The sequence below is a fragment of the Pimephales promelas genome, chromosome 1 (genome assembly GCF_988280905.1).
Source record: "Pimephales promelas chromosome 1, fPimPro1.hap1.1, whole genome shotgun sequence".
In the NCBI taxonomy this organism is placed as follows: domain Eukaryota; kingdom Metazoa; phylum Chordata; class Actinopteri; order Cypriniformes; family Leuciscidae; genus Pimephales; species Pimephales promelas.
The window spans coordinates 42879071-42897191 of NC_142769.1; the positions used below are offsets into that span (position 1 = coordinate 42879071).

The following is an 18121-nucleotide window of genomic DNA, read 5'->3' on the forward strand; positions in this document are numbered from 1 at the left end:
TTCTTTGAAGATCCTCCGTTGGGTTGTTGAATTGTTAATACATGTCATGTTTTTCTTTATGAAACAGGAACTACTCCTCCACCACACACTCTACAAGTGAAGCCACATGGCATGTTCATGAAATATTAACTTAAACCTGTGCACTAGTTGTCAATCATCCGCCATTCTCTTACTTCCTCTTTTGTGATTCTCCAAATGCTTTAAAGTTCAAACCATGTCGAGAGTGGGCAAGGATGCATTTTAAAAACCTACTATAGCCTACCTGATAGCCATGCATTAGAGAAACTCAGAAACTTCAAGAAATGAAGCCTCAGGGGGGTAACAACAGAGCTGTGTGGGTTTAAACGCAGCTCAATGGGAAGAGTGTGTGGTTTGAGTGGTGTGGCGCTATGCTGTATAGGGGAAAACGTGGTATTGACTACAAAGCCAAGTTTGGGTTAAGCTTGCCTAGGTTGATTTTGCAGACAGAATTTTGCATAAATTGCAACATGGGGTATTTATACTTAAGCTGAGTTTCACAAGAAGTGCGATAGACTATTTTAGCAAAGGCCCGTGTTGGTTTGATGACGTTTGTAAACCAGAATGCGACTTCTGAGTGATGAGAGAATAAAGGTAAGTTCTCAAAATGAATATCCCAGCTTGTACTAAGGTCAAGATTTATTTTATTTTGACCTAAAGCCTTTTACCCAGAACAGAAGCTAAGTGGCCATCTTTAAAAATATCAGATGCAGTGTAGGAAAGAGACCTGGTTTCCACAAGAAAATTTCCCGTGCTCACTGGAACCGTACAACCTTCATAAAAAAGGTATGATTCACATCATCTGTCATTGTGCTTGTTATGTGTTTAGGAAACTGGTTGCATCCTCTTTCTATTCAGATATGACATGCTCCACACCCCCATGAAGCGCAACAAATCTGCGGATATGTCCTTTGGCCTGCTTGTGCAATCACGGGGACATTTAAATTAAGGGTTTTTTTTTTATTCTTATTTGCGTGTTTACTTCTTACTTTGTGTAAATCAGTGTTTTCACAAACTTTTTTGCCCTTTTTTACTTGGATAGAATATGTATACTTGTGTAGCACATGTAGTTATACTAGTTGTACTAGTTTACCTTGCATTTGCATAATGCAAAACACAATTATGCTTTGTGAGAGGATTATTTACAGCTTTCTTTGTTACCAGTGACTCTTGTTTTGTTATAAAACACATTAATTTATTTGTAGACGGCCTATATTTCCCTAATCTGCCTGCAAATTCAAATTAAAGGTCTAAGCAAATGTAAACATGAACATTTCTAATAATATTTATATAATTAATTGACAAAAAAAAGCCTTCACCAATCGTGCCAAATTTGTATGTCTATCCATCCCAAATTAGTGCTTCCTAAAGACAATATCTTTGAGCATTATAGCTTAGAAGTTGTCAGGGTGTGAATTATGATGAGTTTTTCACTTCAAAAGGTTTTTATAACATTTCAGTAATCTCAAAAATCACTTGACCGAGGAAGTAACCACTCGAGCAACCTCGAGGGGTGCTTTCGAAATCACATCTACAATAGGCCTAGTTGGTGAAAAACAATAGCCTATGTGACAAAAGAAGCATGTCCAAATTCACGGCATACTAATAAAAGAGAATTGGAAAAGTAGGCTACTTATTCAAAATAAGAATCAACTCAAGAGAGTAGCTATGAGATTTCAGACGCAACCCAATTCTTCTCATTTATGGTGCGTTCACACCATGACATAATTGGATAACAATTCTGACCAGTAAAAAGCCATCAGTGCTTGTAGAACTTGTAATTGTAATTAGCCTACAAGTTAAACATGTGATGGCTTTTTACTATGTATATATATATACTGTACGAGTGCAGATTAGAAACCACAACCTCTGTTACGCTTGGAAAATTTCTGCCACTGGACCATTAAAATGCATCCGTGTCATTGTGGGAACAATTTATTTCTTCACGTGAAAATTCCCGCCACTAACACATGCATCTCATTAAATGACAAATTAAACACAATGTACTAGCTATTTTAATCGATTGCTGGACATATGTTATTGTACATGGGTGTATCTGATATTAGCCCCCCCAACACACCTGTCCCACCCACTTTTTAAAGCAAAGTTACCATTAGGTGCCACTGCATAGGTAAGGTGTGTTCGACTTGAAGTGGCACTGTGCAGACGGATCGGGTATGACGTCAAAGTACCGCGAGAGCGATTCGAGGCTTTATTTATGGTGACATGGCGTGAAAGCTGCTTTAATTTCAGGAGGGAACAACACTATCTAAATTAATCTGACTAAACATGAATACTCATTATTTATCACGTCATCATGGTTCATTTTTAGTAGCTATTACGAATAAAATACTTTGTAGTTTTGTTTAAAACTTCTTTCAAATATTTTAAAGTGTAAGGAACACCAAATGGTGCGCGAGATGAATCGAAATTAGTCCCAACACACGTTTGATTATTGAGTTTGTCCCCTCAAGATTGGCATTTTATACCTCGCACTGTCGGTGTCAATGGATTTTTGTAAGAGGCCAAGCATTGAGATCGAATTCTTGGCGTTCCAAGGCTTTCTAGATAGGCAGCTCACTGTTTTTTTGAGACGCAGCCGTGTCTCTCTTGGCAGCGGCAGAGACTTTTGGGGACTTACCGGAAACCAAACTTTTTTTTTTTCAAGCCTCAAACTTAACTGTTGAAGTCGAAAGAGGAAAAGAGCTGCAGAGAGTCCCGTTACATTTCAGACTCGTACACAGTTCCTTGTTTTTCATCGTCATGTTGGATGTGAGAAAGTTGAGACGAAGAGAGATCAACAGTTTTAACCCGAGATAAAGTCCTGCGTCGAGCTTTTTCTTTTGCGCATAACGGGATCTTTGTGTTTATATCATGGAAGATGTGAGTATTTCATATAGCTTTCTTTTTCGATATACATATGGTGTTTTACAGGTGAAATTTAAAAATGCATAACAAACTTTATTTAAAATAAACTACCTTTGTCACAACCCCCATTATTGGCGATAGCCTGCGTGAAGTAAAACTCACTTTAAAGTTTAACTTTGTTAAAACTCACTTGACTTAGTGCTGTAACGTTACTGTTATTCTCTCTCGGAAACTAAGTGTTAAAATGGTGGGTTGCATCACTTGTTTATTTGAAGCGTCTTTGTGAACTAAAGAAAAAAAAAACTTATTGTAAATGGTCCAGCAGAATCAGTGTAAGACTATTTTGTTCAAAAGGTCGAGGTGATGTAGCTTTTAGATCGGTACCAGGAAGTACTTTTGCAGCATCCAACGCCCCTCTAAGTCAAAGCTTGCGTTTGTTAACTGATAGATAGATATATAGATAGATAGATAGATAGATAGATAGATAGATAGATAGATAGAAAGATAGATAGATAGATAGATAGATAGATAGATAGATAGATAGATAGACTAGACAGACAGATAGACTAGACAGACAGATAGATAGACTAGACAGACAGATAGTTAAATTATAAATAGACAAATAAGTTAAATTATAAATTGACAGAGCAACAGACAGAACGATAGATAGATAGAACGATAGATAGATAGATGGATAGATGGATAGATAGATAGATGGATGGATAGATAGATAGATAGATAGATAGATAGATAGATAGATAGATAGATAGATAGATAGATAGATGGTTATTATTGGCATGTTTTTGATCCTTTATCTATCTATCTAGGTATCTCTTTCTATTTATCTGTCTGTCAGTTAATATCTATCTATCTGTCTATCTATCTATCTATCTCTCTATATTTTTTTTAAACTTATTTGAAGTAGTTGTTTCAGGAAACGTTTACTGAAATGAGGAAGTAACGTTGGTCAGTGGTGCTGGAAGGCAAAGCTAAAACCGAATTATTAATATGTTGTGTACACAGACATAGCTAGAATCTTTATTTAGCTTTTGATATAATGAGACAGCATTACCTTGACATCAGTATGCCATCTTGGGTATCATTTGTTAGAGCAGAAGTATCCTGAGTTTAAATGGGATTCAATGTCACAGATGTTTGTATCAAGGAATCCAAGGAATTTGTTTCTTCAATGCTGCCTGAATGGCGCTTGTGTAAATTACAGCCAATTTGATGCCATATTTATCTGAACCTAATGACAGCATGGAAAAACATTCCCAATTTAATGTGGCGTTAAGACAAAGACCAGCTGCTGTTGTGGTCATAGTAAGTTTTGGTTGTTGTGGGACTAGATCTTTGATTTATATACTTTAGACATACTTTCTGTTCACTGTTTTTTCTTTAATTCTTATATTATTATTTTTTTATGAAGATCCCCCAATGAGGCTCCCCTCTTCTTTTTCAGTTTGTCATATACATTTAGAAGCAGTACCAGTAAAAGAGCACTTGTATATTATTTTTAGTCATTTAGATTTTCACTATCAACCTAATGTCTGCATCACACCATGAGCTTCGACCATTGTAACCTTGAGCAAGACCCAAATCCCGCCAGGACTCCCACACTCCGTTCATTAAACATCTGATGCATTTTGCACACAAACATTTAAATGGTTTTGTTTGAAACACATAGTGCAAATAAAGATATATGCATTAGCAGAATTATGTATTCAGATTTGAAAAGTTACCATTACACACCATTCAAAAGTTTGGAGTTAGATCTTTTAAACGTTTTTAAAAGATGCCCCTTATGCTCTCCAAGGCTTCATTTATTAAAATATAGAAATATTGGGAAATATTATTGCAATTTAAAATATTCATTACTCCAGACGTAAGTCACGAGATCATTCTAATATGCTGATTTTCTGCTCGAAAAACATTTCTTATTATTATCATCAGTGTTGAAAACAATTGTGCTGCATACCAATTTTGTGAAAACCATGGTACATTGAACAAATTCTTTGGCAAATATAAAGTTAAAAAGAAGAGCTTTTATCTGAATCAGAAATCTTTTGTAACATTATAAATGTCTTTACTGACACTTTTGATCAATTTAATGCATCCTGGCTGAATAGAAGTATTAAGAAAACGTACTGACTCCAAACATGCGGCAGTAGTGTACTTTTTTGGGATCGACAGAAATGCGAAATATTCTACACATATTTCTGCTAATTTCTTTTTTTATAATGATATGTAATTGTTTTAATGACTTTTTACTGTGGTATCAACCATTTTATATTTACCAGCCCCTAAGTAGCACATAAAAACAAAATGAACTTTGGTTGGTCCCTTTATATAATGGTATAAATGACCAAAACAAGCTGCACCTACAGTATTTCCATTGCAGGGCTCAAACCATCAGCCTTAAACATTCCGGCTCTGAGTTTGAGCCGCCTGGCCACAGCATGCACCCACTAAAAGCAGTGAGATGCAAAAGCACTTGCGCATTCCAATTGATTCCCTCTTTGTTAAGATTGACCTGGTTTCACACTGATAGTTTTCCCTGCTGTATCCTTTCTGTTAAGCTATTGGTAAGAACTAGTTTAGCGAGAATACCTTATTCCTGTAAAATCTTCGGTTACTATTTCCTCTTTTATACTTCTCCTATTGGTGTTCATGTTTTACACTTCCCCGCTGGAGAATTTGCAGATATCTACAACGATACTGCAATAGTTGTTTGGGTGGACAGGTTTCCATTTGTCTTTAGACTGTTATTCATCGATGGAACGTTAGATGCTCGCCAAAATTTGCAGTTTGAGTCTTTGAACAGGTTCAGTCGCTCTGGTCTTGAGAAAAACCGCACAGATGATTCATATTTAGATGTGGAGCGAGTTGACACCGCCCAGGTCAGCGCACAGCATAGAGCTCTGATATTTGACCCAAATGGAGCTTTGTGCATGCATGGCTTTTTGTATGGATATGAAACATATGATTGCTAAGATATACCGCACTCAATAATCAAGAGAATAGTAGTTTATGCATGAAGCTTCTAGCATATTCTGCATTAAAATTTTGGAAGTGTAGATTTCAGAGTCTGAAATTCACTTATGTATTGTTTTTATGTCTTTGTCTTATGTTAACTGCTATAAGAAGCAACTTTTAAAGTAGTTTTAGTATTGTTTTATTTTTATGTTATGTATTGTGTGTTGTTTTTTGTCATCGTGACATCAAACTTTACCTTTAAATAAGGTTAAAATTATTATTATGAATAATTTTTATTATATAAATCGAGGGTGAGGCCAGAAATGTTCAAGGGGGTGAGTGTGCAAAGCGTATGAACACTGCATGCTAAATTACCAAGAAAAAAAATGTAACTCGGCACAGTTTCAAAGTTTCAAAACGGCAAACAACCAAAAAAAAAAAATGACACTGTAAAAAATGTCTTAACTTGAGTTCTGTTGCTTCTTTAAATCAAGTGTAGTCAAGTTAGCTGTTGCAAGTAATTTCAACTTAAATTATATTAAAACCGACTTAAATCCAGTTGAATCTCGTATAACTTATAAAACATAAAGTTGACATTGCATAAATTATTTTTGAGTAAAAGTAATGCAAAAACATGACTTATTGACCAAATGATTTTGTACACTGCGTGCCAAACACAATAAGATGGCTCTTCCTATCAAGTACGTCACTATAAACGTTATATGAATTAATGTTTAGAATTTTTAGAAAGTCAGAAGAATCCATTTTATCACCATGTGAAAACCATATATGATCATGTTTTCATACTCTGCAAAATGTATTGGGTGTTAACGATTTTCACAACACAAACCTAAGTATGAGCAATTGCAATACTAGTGCTAGCCTCAGTCACTATACCACTAATGAAACTTCTCGCTTTCTTAAATTATCTCATCTAGTACTGCAAGTTCCTGTTTGACTAAAGTGAGGTTAGCACATGTCTTGGCTTATTTTGTGCTTTAAAACACTGCATGCTCTGCTTCTCTCTGCTCTCCTCTGTTTTTTCACAATATGGATTTTTCCGTCCCACCCAAAGACTCTCTCTCTCTCTCTCTCTCTCTCTCTCTCTCTCTCTCTCTCTCTCTCTCTCCCTCTCTCCATCAAGCGTGTTGCGATGTTCCTGTGCGCTTTGCTCCAATTTACACACAAACAGAACGAGAAAAACAAAGAGGCTCCCTCAAGCTCCAATCTCCTCCCTCAGCACAGACAGTGCGAGGGCATGAGCGAGGGCACTGTTGCCTATGTTGGTTCCCCGGACAGGGCAGTGTGAGAACCACCCCCCAACCCCCCCATTCTTCCCATTTTCCTCCCTCAGACACCTGTACCTTCTATAGCACACGCTGCTCTTTCCAAAGTCCCTCAGTGAAAGTGGAAAAACAGCTCAATGACCCTCTAAAGAGACATCCTGAGGAATTTCCTCGCATTGAAAATTCCTGGGAAGTCCAAATACAGCTGCCGTGGGGGTGCGTTTGGTTATGTTAATCTAATTATATACACAAAACTTTATTCAAAAGGCATACAACTATATTTGCCTGTATCTTGTCATGACGGTTAGAACAAGTTTTGGCTTCATAAACTAGGAATGGCCTGCTTCCCACAAATGAAATGTTGTTATCTAAAGAGGAATGATCAGATGTTATTTTTTAACTAGACAATGTTCCTGCCCAAATTGCAAAGATAATCAAGAAGTTGCTTGTGAAGTCCGTCAGGCTCATGTTTTGGCCTGGTCAGAGTCTAGATTCGAACCCTATAGTGAATATTTGTTCCACATTAAACTCAAATTAACTGGGATACACTTTTCAACTAGTTATGAACTGTTTGAAACCTTTAACATTGAGTGGAAAAACACTGACAATATTTGTGCAATTCTTGCAAATTTCCTGACTTGTAATTTAAATGGTTAAGACCATTAAAAGACCACTAAATATTTTGCCATTTTTGGCTTGGCCGATTTTTTTTCCCCCCAGGAATGTGTTTATAGTTTTTAATTTTTATTTATTTAAATTTTTCTATTTGAGGTTTTATTTATTTTCAATTAGTACTTTCAGTGCTTTGACATTCAACAAGGAAACATTTATAAATGTCTTAATCTAAAATGTTTTTGATATTAAACCTGCTTAAGTGTTATTTTTAAGGGTGTTATCACAAGTAATATTGCACCTTTTAAAGGTTAAAAGTATGCTAAATGATAAAACTAGATAAGATCCTCAAAAGTCATGAGAAGGCTGTGAAAAATGAAACGCAACAGATGTGGAAATAAGGAGTCATCCGTCCCTTTTATTAAGTCTGAAAAGGTGTTGAAGGTCACATGAAACCCGGACCTGCCAAAAATGATAATCTATCTGCTACATGCAAACCTCCCATTTCAGGAATGCTCTCGCTGGACTCAGATCTCAATGCATGCCAAGTCAAACTGAAATGTTGTTTCACTAAGAAATGCTGATTCTTTATTCCTTGGCAAAACAGGGTGTGAAAGAGGAGCCAGCCAAGCCTACAGAGGTGAGGATCGCTGGGAAGGCAGGCTGGTTGAAGAAGTCTTCAGGGAAGTTCTTGAGCAGCTACAAGGACCGGTACATTCACCTGGATCAAACAGTGATTGAGGTTTACGAGAATGAGGTAAGTCTGTTAAATCATGATGAAACAACAACCTCCTTTTACTTACATAATGTGAGGTATTTCCAAGTAAAATATAATATATGGAAGTCAATTGGGCCCATCAACTCTTTGGTTACTGACATTATTCAAAATAACATATTTTGTGTACAGCAGAGGAAAGAAACTTATTTAGGTTTGGAACAACATAAGAGTGAGTAAATGATGACAAAATTGTCAAAACTATCCATTTAAGCATAGCATTGGTTAGCATTAGCCTCCTGTGTCAACAGAAATGGAAATTAATTTTGTCTCCATATTAATAATGTGCACAAATTATCTAGAAAGCTAGAATCTAGAAAGTCTTTGGATAGATCTTTACTTATTTCCATCCCAAATGCAAAGCAGAACGAATTTAGATTTATCATTAGCTATCTATGCTTTATCAAGTCATTTAAATTGAGCTCTTTTCTCTGCCAAGTTTTGAATTGTTTTGGTGAAATAAATCTTTTAAACATCTACCTTCACTTGAAGAATGAAGACACTCAGTAAAAAAGAAAAATCACAAATGAAATCAATTAAATGTATTTCTTTTTTCTGTTAGACTGAATTTTATAGCTCAATACTCTTATGTGACTATGAACTTTTTTTTGTTTTAGTCTTTCCATTTTGTCTATAAGGTATTTAATTTGACTAATTATGTTTAATTAATTTGTTAAATTAAATTTCAGTTTTATTTTGTAGTTATATTTTTATTTAATTTAGTCATTTTAAAAATTACATATTCAAACGTTTTTAAAAAATTCTTCATGCCTTAAAATAGCTTGAATGTAACTACACCCTTGCCTTATTTGGTATATGCGTTTTTATGAATATGGTGAAAATATGCAAATATATGCAAATTAGCCCACGTCCACTCTTTTATACTAGCCCAGAGATCCACAAATTGACGTGATTGGTTACAAGGTAGTTTGTGACGTTAGAAACATTAGCGATTTCAAACCTTGTTTTTGAAACTGTCTTTGGTTCACTGCAGTTTTAAGGAGAAAATACTCAGCAATGGTGTTGACTTGTGAATTTACACATGATTCGTCTTAAAACATATTAAAAAAACAGCAGACATATAAACAAAACGTTTTCACCTCAGGGGGACTTGAAACCCATGAAAATTCTGTCGTTTACTCACTACCATCTTTTTAAATCGGTATGTCTCTCCTTTATCTGTTATTTTTAGCTGAATGTCCAGGCATCTTTTTTTTCATACAATAAAAGCGAATGATGACCACAGTGGTTAGATTTCTGGATCTGTTCTTAACTTGAGTTACCTCAAGTGCATCCAAGATGTAGGTGTCTTTGTTTCCACAGTATTTTCAATTTTGATATTTTTAGGTCAAACCGTTCTTGTCTGTCAGTCATATAATGGAGGTCTATGGTCACCACCTCAAAGAGCATGCATAGAGAAGTCCAAATTAAACGTGATTTAATGACTCATAAATGTAAGAACACATTGATGGCATAAGACACGAAACGAGCGGTTTGTGTGAGAAAATGAACAGTGTTTATATTGTTTTTACCTCATGTAATCACAGTCACGTCCAAGTGATCTGAGGGCGTGGACGCTTCGGTCTGCGCAAGCTCCGGAAAGTGATATCTCGTGCGTTTACGTCACTTATTGTTTTAATTGTTTTATTTTATTTTAAACTCATATTTAGATATTTTTCTCACACAAACCGCTCATTACGTGTCTTAGGCCATCAATGTGTACTTATATTTACGAGTCATTAAATCATGTTTAATTTGGACTTCTCTGTGCATGCTCTTTGAGGTGGACCCCATAGACTTCCATTATACGACTGACAGACAAGAACGGTTTGACCTAAAAATATCAAAGTTGAAAATACTGTGGAAACAAAGACACCTACATCTTGGATGCCCTTGAGGTAAGCTAAAACATACCAAAATTTAATTTCAAAGTGAACTAGCCCTTTAACACGCACAAATAGTCTAAAAAAACTGATATGTAGTGGACAAGTCATAATGACTATATTTAGCCTTTATGCAGTGTGAACATTCTGCTATCTGTTTTCCATGGAAGAAAGTCAGTCATACAGGTTTGAAACAACATGAGTGGGAGTGAATGATGACAGAATTATAATTTTTGAATGAGCTATCCTTCTAAATGGAACGTAGCTAAAACATCATAAATTAGCAGCTTCTGAAGTATCATTTTTTTTGGTTTATCCTTTTACAAATAGAAAACTTTTCCCTGTCGTGCAGGAATTGACAACATGCCTGGAGAAAGTGGACTTGGACAACTATGTCACTTGTCACGAGTTAAAGAGTCCTTTCAAGAAGAAACACAGACTGGTACTAATACGAAGCCCCAAGAGCGGTAACAAGGTAATAATTAACATTTCAGCACAGTACAATGTCAAATATATCAGTCTACCATTCCTTTTGTATGTGATATAAAGAGTGGCTCACATTAGGATGACAATGCAATACACAGTTGTCGATGGCTGGCTTGCTGTTGTGACGTCATTAGTTCAATATGGCACGCACTAGAGGCACACTAGGTCATTGTACTGAGTCTAATGAATCAGACACATATCTGAACGGACACATGACCAATGATGAGGCAGTTACTCATGCTCTGTGCCACTTCACTGGTTTCACATTTACTGTAAATAACGCCAGAAAGCGTATGTGAAAGGTCGGCTGTTGCATGTTCAAAACAGCTGAGTCGCGCTTGTCTTTGTCCTTGGTGTCAAATATTGCAACACTTATAAAATGTAAGATAAAAATGTATAAACATCCTGTGGTACAGGACTTAATTCTGGGAGATCTTGTTCTATGTTTCAGATTTTTCTAATTTTATCTTGGTGTGTTTTTTGGCACTGTACTTCACGATTAGCACCACAAAGGTTTCATAGCCCAGTTTTCACATGTTTCTAACGTTTTGTTGAAAAGTCTCAACTCAATAAGTTAAAATGTTAACCCAGAAATCATGAGAAAAATAAGACAACCTTATGCAGAGCATCACTTCCTGTTCTAGTGTTTATATATTCAAAAGGGCAGAGGCAAGATTTCCTGTGTAACCTTACAAATACTTGTGGTATATCAAAACAGCCGCAAACCATCAGTTTTTTCACTTTCTAGTGAAAAGTGGATTTTCCTCCGTAGAGTGTATGTATATTGTAAAAAAAATTGCTTAGATAGGTTAACTCAAAATTAGATTATTTTTCTTACACTTTAAATAATTGTGTTATTAAAGTGTAATTTATATACTTTTAAAGTATTTAAATTTGTATTTATCTTTACTTTTATTTCAGATTTAGTTTCAATAATTTTAGTACTTCAACTTGTGTTGTTACAGTTCGTATGTATGTAATAATGTAAATACTTGTAAGTATAATAGTAAATATTGAAAATAGTCTTTGTTTATACTTCTTTTAATGAGCACTTTAGATGGTTTTACCAATTTATAATTTAATGTTATGCCCCACATAAATGCATTTGAATTCAGAAATTGAAAGCTTGTTAATAATAAAAGAGGTCTATTGAAATCATTGTTTGTATGATTTACATTATTAATGTATTTTTGAATAAATTAATAGATGTGTGAGAAAGAATGACATATAATTGATCGAGATACAGTTTTAAGATTTTTTCGTTTTGACAAAAAGATTTGATTCACTTTATGCTTATGACTGCTGAATTGTTACTTTGTGTCAAACTGTTGTTTCCTAGCGCATTAGTTGATGGTAAATGATGACTTCATCCTAAGGGAGTGAAATGCATATGTCATAACTTTCAGACATACACAGTATGTGTCATAGTGCTCTATGAACCTATATCAATTACAAAAAGATCTAATTTATTCTGTAAATATGGGTAGAAGTCTTTAGCGTGTTCAATATATTTAGGGTTTACTACACGTGAGTCCATGTGCACTGAATCTAGAGAGTCTTGGAGGTGGGGAGAGGACTTTAGAAATGCGGAAGATACCTAACTGGCGAAATATGCTTTATTACTAACAGATGACGAGAGCGAAGCGTTGGCGAACTGCAAAGAGCTCAGCAGATGTCAAGAGACTTCTCTAGAAGAGAAAATGTGTGTGTGTGTGTGTGTGTGTGTGTTTAAAGAACAGCCAGACCATCATGTCACATTTTCCTCTCCTGAATATTGTGACCAGCCAGCTGAATGAGTCAGACGCCACAGCCTAGTGTTTTATTTTATAATTAAACGTCAAGCACTGTAGTTCTTGAAAAGAGTTTAGAGATTTAAGAGATTCCAAACCCTCCTGTTTCACTTTTTTTATGAATATTTTAGGCACACCCTACTCTAAAAACATAAATCTTTTCACTTCTTTTTTTTAGGTGACTAGTACTTTGGAGGCTCATGCTGAGCCTTGCAAAATACAGGAAGCTAGACACACTTTATATAAACCTAACACCGCTCAACAATGGGACATGAAAACAAACATCCCACGGACAAATCTGAATGTTAATCTTTGATGATGTTTCCAGTATTTAGGGATGTTCATTGCAAAATATGAACTGGACACTAGATAAAACCTTTATAGAGTACTGAATATATACGTTAAAATGTGGTCTGCAGGTAATGCATGTGGTCCACCATAATATTAGGCGGGCAACATGACATTGAATCCAGGGTTATTTCAGAATATGGTTTAGCATGTGCAACTGAAGCTGTCATTTTTTTCTATGTTTTATTTATGTGTATGCATATACTATTTTCAAAGACTTCTAAATTTGTTGTGTTCATTTTAGGTCCAAGATGTCAAACTTCAGGCACAAAATCCTGAGGAAAAAGAAGCCTGGATTAAGGCACTCGGTGAAGGAATCAATAAGGCAAAGAACAAAATTTTTGATGAGGTACTGTTCATTGTTCAGCTGTTGAACTTTACTGTGATATTTGAAGACAGCTCTACATAAATAGGGCCATGCCATGCAAAATATTTTTATGTTTTATATCTCAGGTAAAAGTCGATGAAACCTGCTCATTAGAACATGTTACTCGAACCCGACCTAAGGGGAACCATGGAAGAAGACCCCCAACAAGGGTACACATGAAAGAGGTATGATATAATTGTTTCAAACATACAAAACATTTACAACATCGTTTTAACATTTATCATCCCTGCTAGAGCCAGACCGATATATCGGCCGGCCGATATTAGGCATTTTCCATAATATCGGTATCGGCAGTTATAAATGCCCGAAAAATGAATATTTAAAAAATAAAATAAAAACGGACGAAACACGCTTTAATCATCTCTCCTTGGCCTGTTATATTGAAAATGTATGTTTTACAATTTGCAGTATGATGTTAGCTATTGCTAAATTATGGCTCATCATAGACTGGCTAACCACAAAGCAAGCTAATGCCACTATCATCAGTGGAACACCGCTAATGTTAACATTAATGAGCTTGGAAACCACAATGAAATTTTTCTGCCTAAATAAAGTAATGATTACTGTATTTATAACTAGCATATCTCTAGTTACAGTCCCTGCATTGTAATATGTAAGTTATACTTGCGAGGAGTGAACATTTAGACATAGAGAAAAAGTATAAAATGTATCTTGTGCAGAAAAGTTAGCTTTTCTTTTACACGTGTGTGAAATCCAACAATATTTAATAAAAAAAAAAATATCGGCCGATATATCGTAATATCGGATTTTAAAACCCAAAAATATTTGTATCGGTATCGGCCTTCAAAATCCTTTATTGGTCGGGCTGTAATCCCTGCTGGAGGATAATTAGGGATACATGGATACAATTTTGGCCAATAAATGGCAAAAATTATAATGTGTCTAAAACTATTAAATACAAAAATACTGAAAGATAAAATAAATGCTTTTAATAAAATGTATTAACTTAATATAGCCATCGAACGGCATAAGCTAATAAAGGAAATGAGCATGCACAATTAAATTTGCAAACATTTTATTTTCAATGTTTATTTTATTTTATCGTACTGACCCAAAACTTTTGAATAGAAATATTGTGAAATGCCTGAGTACAATAATCCAGCAATATCCTCTAAATATACTATTCTGGCTTTTCTTACAGGTTGCGAATGTCTCAAGTGATGGAATATTGAGACTGGACCTTGATGGTGACGTTATCATGCCAAATGGAACTCATTGCTTGAATACAGAAGAGGATAAACAAACTGAACCATCTGTGACCATGAACAGTATTCAAAAGGAGGACATCGATGAAGAGGCCACACCTCAGAAGAAAGATATTAAGCCACCCATGCCGCCATCGAAAGACAACAAACCCTGTGAAATCCATAAAGAAGATGAGCCCAAAAATGAGGAAGCTGCACCGCAAAAGAAGATTCTAATGCCACCGATGCCTCCATCAAAGGAAATGAAACCCTGCGTTGTTTCTGTTGATGAGGCTGCTGTTGAGGAGAATATCTCAGACAGTAAAGTAGAGGTTAAAACAGATGGCACAGACACTTCTGAACGAACCCCCTCCACCAAGAGCGTCCAGCCCCCTGATCCTCCATCCAAACACATGAAGCCCAACCAACCGGTAACACAAGCCACAGTCACAACAGAGGAAAAAGAAACTCAAGAGAAAAATGAGGAGGTTGATGTTGAAGTTACCAAAGTGAATGGAGCTTCAAACGACAAAGAAGACCAGAACAAGTCAGAAGAGGGAGAGACCTTTGTTGTATCCAAAAAGGTAATGAAACCCCAAGTAGTAATGTGGGATTCACCCTCTATGCCATCAAAAGAACCTAGTGCTGAACAAGAAGGGACAAATTTGAAGAAAGCCAGTGAAGTGGCAACCTCGGAAGAACAACCTCGCCAACTTAATCTCACTCCACTTTCGACCCCTGAATCTGTAAAAAAGAGTCCTGGTCCCCCTGCTCCACCCAAGAAGAAGCAATTTAAGGCACCTGCCAAAAAGGAGGACAGTTCCCCACAAAGTGGCCCAATGGTCCTTACCGACACCACCATTTTGTCTTCAGAAAAGGTCTCTGAGCAATCTTCAAAAACAGATGACCTCAAATTGATGATTCCCGAACCCAAAACTGAGCCTGTTGGTGATGTGTCAAGCGAAGAGTTGGAGGAGAAGTCTTTAGACAGTGGTCAACACTCAGGAGAAGAGTCTGAGACTGGTGACCAAGTTACGCCGTCCTCCCCAAACCTCAAAGGAAGCTCCCAGGTACTAGATTTAGAGACCAGCGAGGATGATCTAGAACCATCTGACGGCAAAGCGAAGAGTTTGGAGGAGCCATCGTTAAAAACCCCGTCCACCACCCCAGAGACCTTAGTTCCCAGTGCAAGTCCGACCACAAGCTATTGTGCCAACAAGCCCCTGTTTCTCTCCATGCCTCTCAAGCATTCTTCCAAGTCTCGCTCCGCATCTCTGGGAGACCTCCTTGGGGAGGATGCAGAGATGGTGGATCTCAAGGGAAAAGAGTTACCAATAAAACGGCATGGAAGTGGCGTGAAGGACTTGCAAAGCAAAGTGTCTTTTGAGATAGAAGCGACGGGAGATATGCTGAATTCAATCGCAACTGGACAGAGTGGAGAGGCGGAAATGAAGTCGGAAACGAGACCAGAGGTCTTGCTCAATGAAGCAATGGAGAAGCTCAGGAAAGCTGAGCAGTTCTTACGGGAAGCCAGGAGCCTTAAAGATCATAACAAAAGCAACAGATTAAGTTTGTAATGGTAAGTGTTGGTGGAAATAACCTATAGGGATGATCTATGCTGAAAATGTACAGTATGCTAATGATCAAATGCAATTCTTGCAAACCCATTTTTTAAAATCTCCAAGCTAAGATGCCTTACAGTTTTGCTAATGTAGCTACGTAGCCTCTAGATGGTGATACTGCAGCCCTACGTATTGTTGCAAGGCTGACAAACCATTTTCTCTCAAAAAAAAGTAAAAACTAAACATTTTATTTTGTGGAGAAACAGCTAGTTAGCTCACCTGCTGTAATATCAAGTGTGTTTTTAGCTTCTTTCAGACTCTCTTTAGGGTTTGTTTCTTATTCCATCATTTCCTAATGATTTTGGTCTTAGTTATATATCGCACTTTGTTCTGTCGATTTGAAGATGTGTTGTACACAAAATGTGTGGCTTGTGTATCAGATGTCAAATCCCCATAAATAACGTGTGCACATAACCACTATTGGGATAAGCTAGCTTTTTACGTTAACACTTTTGTTAAACGGTTTATGTTGTATTTTGAGTTTTGCACTGCAACTCCTGTAAAAAAAGAGTTAAAATCGTGTGAAGGGACATTAGACATTAAGTTAGCTGGTGAAAATGAGAAATCGAGGAGAGATACTGAAGTGCTTTTTGAAGTTGTACTTGCATGTTTTGTTCACAAGCCCTAATTTCCCACTTTAAAAATACTGTTAAGATATTGCAGCCATTTTGCTAACTAAACTGAATTAGACCACCCGTCCCTTTAACCACACATCCTCTTTTCAAAACTCCGCCTTCTCAGCCAACCCGAATGTGCACGGTAATTCACAGTTTTCTGATTGGCTGCTCTCCTGACACTTATTTTTGCTATTTACAGAGCCAAGTCGAAGAGACAAGTGTTTTTCTGAAGACATCCATTTCAGTGATATCTAAAAATAATAATAATAATTACAGCACCTTTAAACCTTGATGATCATAAAATACCGTACCTAAAATATAATAAATAATAGTTAATCACAGTTTAAAACAAAATATATAGCACATGGATATACAATATTACTATATATTTCCTGGTCCATGTCTGTTGTGAAAGTGCAGGCCAGAGTTTACATTTACTGTTTTGTGTTAGCATGATGGCTATTCAGTTCTGAAATATTTCATTTTAAATGTATCGGATATAAAATCATAGTAAAGGTGAATGATTATGACATGAAAGTGTAAACATTATTCCATGATAATCTTTGAGATTGCCCAATGTAAAAGAATATACATTTTACTATTTAAAATTTTGACTAATGTTACCGTTCTAAAGTTTGAGATTGGTGCGATTTTAAAAAAAGTCTTCTTTCATAATCTCTTATGCTTCCCAATACTAATTTATTTGATCAAAATCCAGTAAAAAACAACAATATTGTGAAATATTATTATTATAATTTAAAATAACTTCTGTTATGTAGTTTAGTCTTGTGATGGAAATTATTTGATATTATCTGTTCAAAAACAGTTGTACAGTGTTGAAGCCGTAATAGATTTTTATTTTCATGATTCTTTGATTAATAGAAAGTACATAAATGTCTTTACTGTCACTTTTGATCAATTAAATGTGTCCTTGCTGATTAAAAGCATTAATTCCTTCTTTAAAAAAATTCTTTCTGACCCCAGACTTTTGAACGGTATTGTAGGAGTCACAACTTTTAACTGTGTTGAATTTTCTGCCATTTTCTTCTTCTTAAAGTGTTTGCACATCATGGTAGCACTGCGAAAAGACACATTATCATGCAAACACTTTGAGTAAATAGTCTTTCCATTGTGTTCTGTCACACTGATGATGTGGCCATAGCGGTTCACTCTTCACAGTCTATTAATAAACTGCATAGCTTCCTGCTGCCTAGCCCATGTCACCTTTAGTTTCTTTACGCAGAGAT

At 36.0% G+C, this 18121-nt stretch overlaps 1 protein-coding gene across 2 annotated transcripts; it reads left to right on the top strand.

Moving 5' to 3' along the window:
• Positions 1–2672: 2672 nt before the first annotated feature.
• plekho2 (pleckstrin homology domain containing O2) lies at positions 2673–17206 on the top strand. 2 transcript variants are annotated; one of them, XM_039658722.2, is made up of 7 exons: positions 2673–2901; positions 8368–8517; positions 10771–10893; positions 13287–13391; positions 13496–13594; positions 14593–16214; positions 17074–17206. In XM_039658722.2, the coding sequence occupies exons 1-6, from the start codon at positions 2893–2895 to the stop codon at positions 16210–16212; spliced, it is 2106 nt and encodes a 701-aa protein (XP_039514656.2). In that variant the 5' UTR covers positions 2673–2892; the 3' UTR covers positions 16213–16214; positions 17074–17206. The 2 variants fall into 2 exon arrangements, with proteins under 2 accessions (XP_039514656.2, XP_039514655.2); XM_039658721.2 differs by lacking the exon at positions 17074–17206 and having other exon boundaries at positions 14593–16409.
• The last annotated feature ends 915 nt before the right edge of the window (positions 17207–18121 follow it).

What these genes read in the sequence shown, in the direction of transcription:
- plekho2 (XM_039658722.2), top strand. An exon ending in AGAACAAAATTTTTGATGAG is followed by an intron (nt 13,392 to 13,495) that starts GTACTGTTCATT and finishes TTTATATCTCAG; the next exon opens with GTAAAAGTCGATGAAACCTG. An exon ending in CAAGGGTACACATGAAAGAG is followed by an intron (nt 13,595 to 14,592) that starts GTATGATATAAT and finishes CTTTTCTTACAG; the next exon opens with GTTGCGAATGTCTCAAGTGA.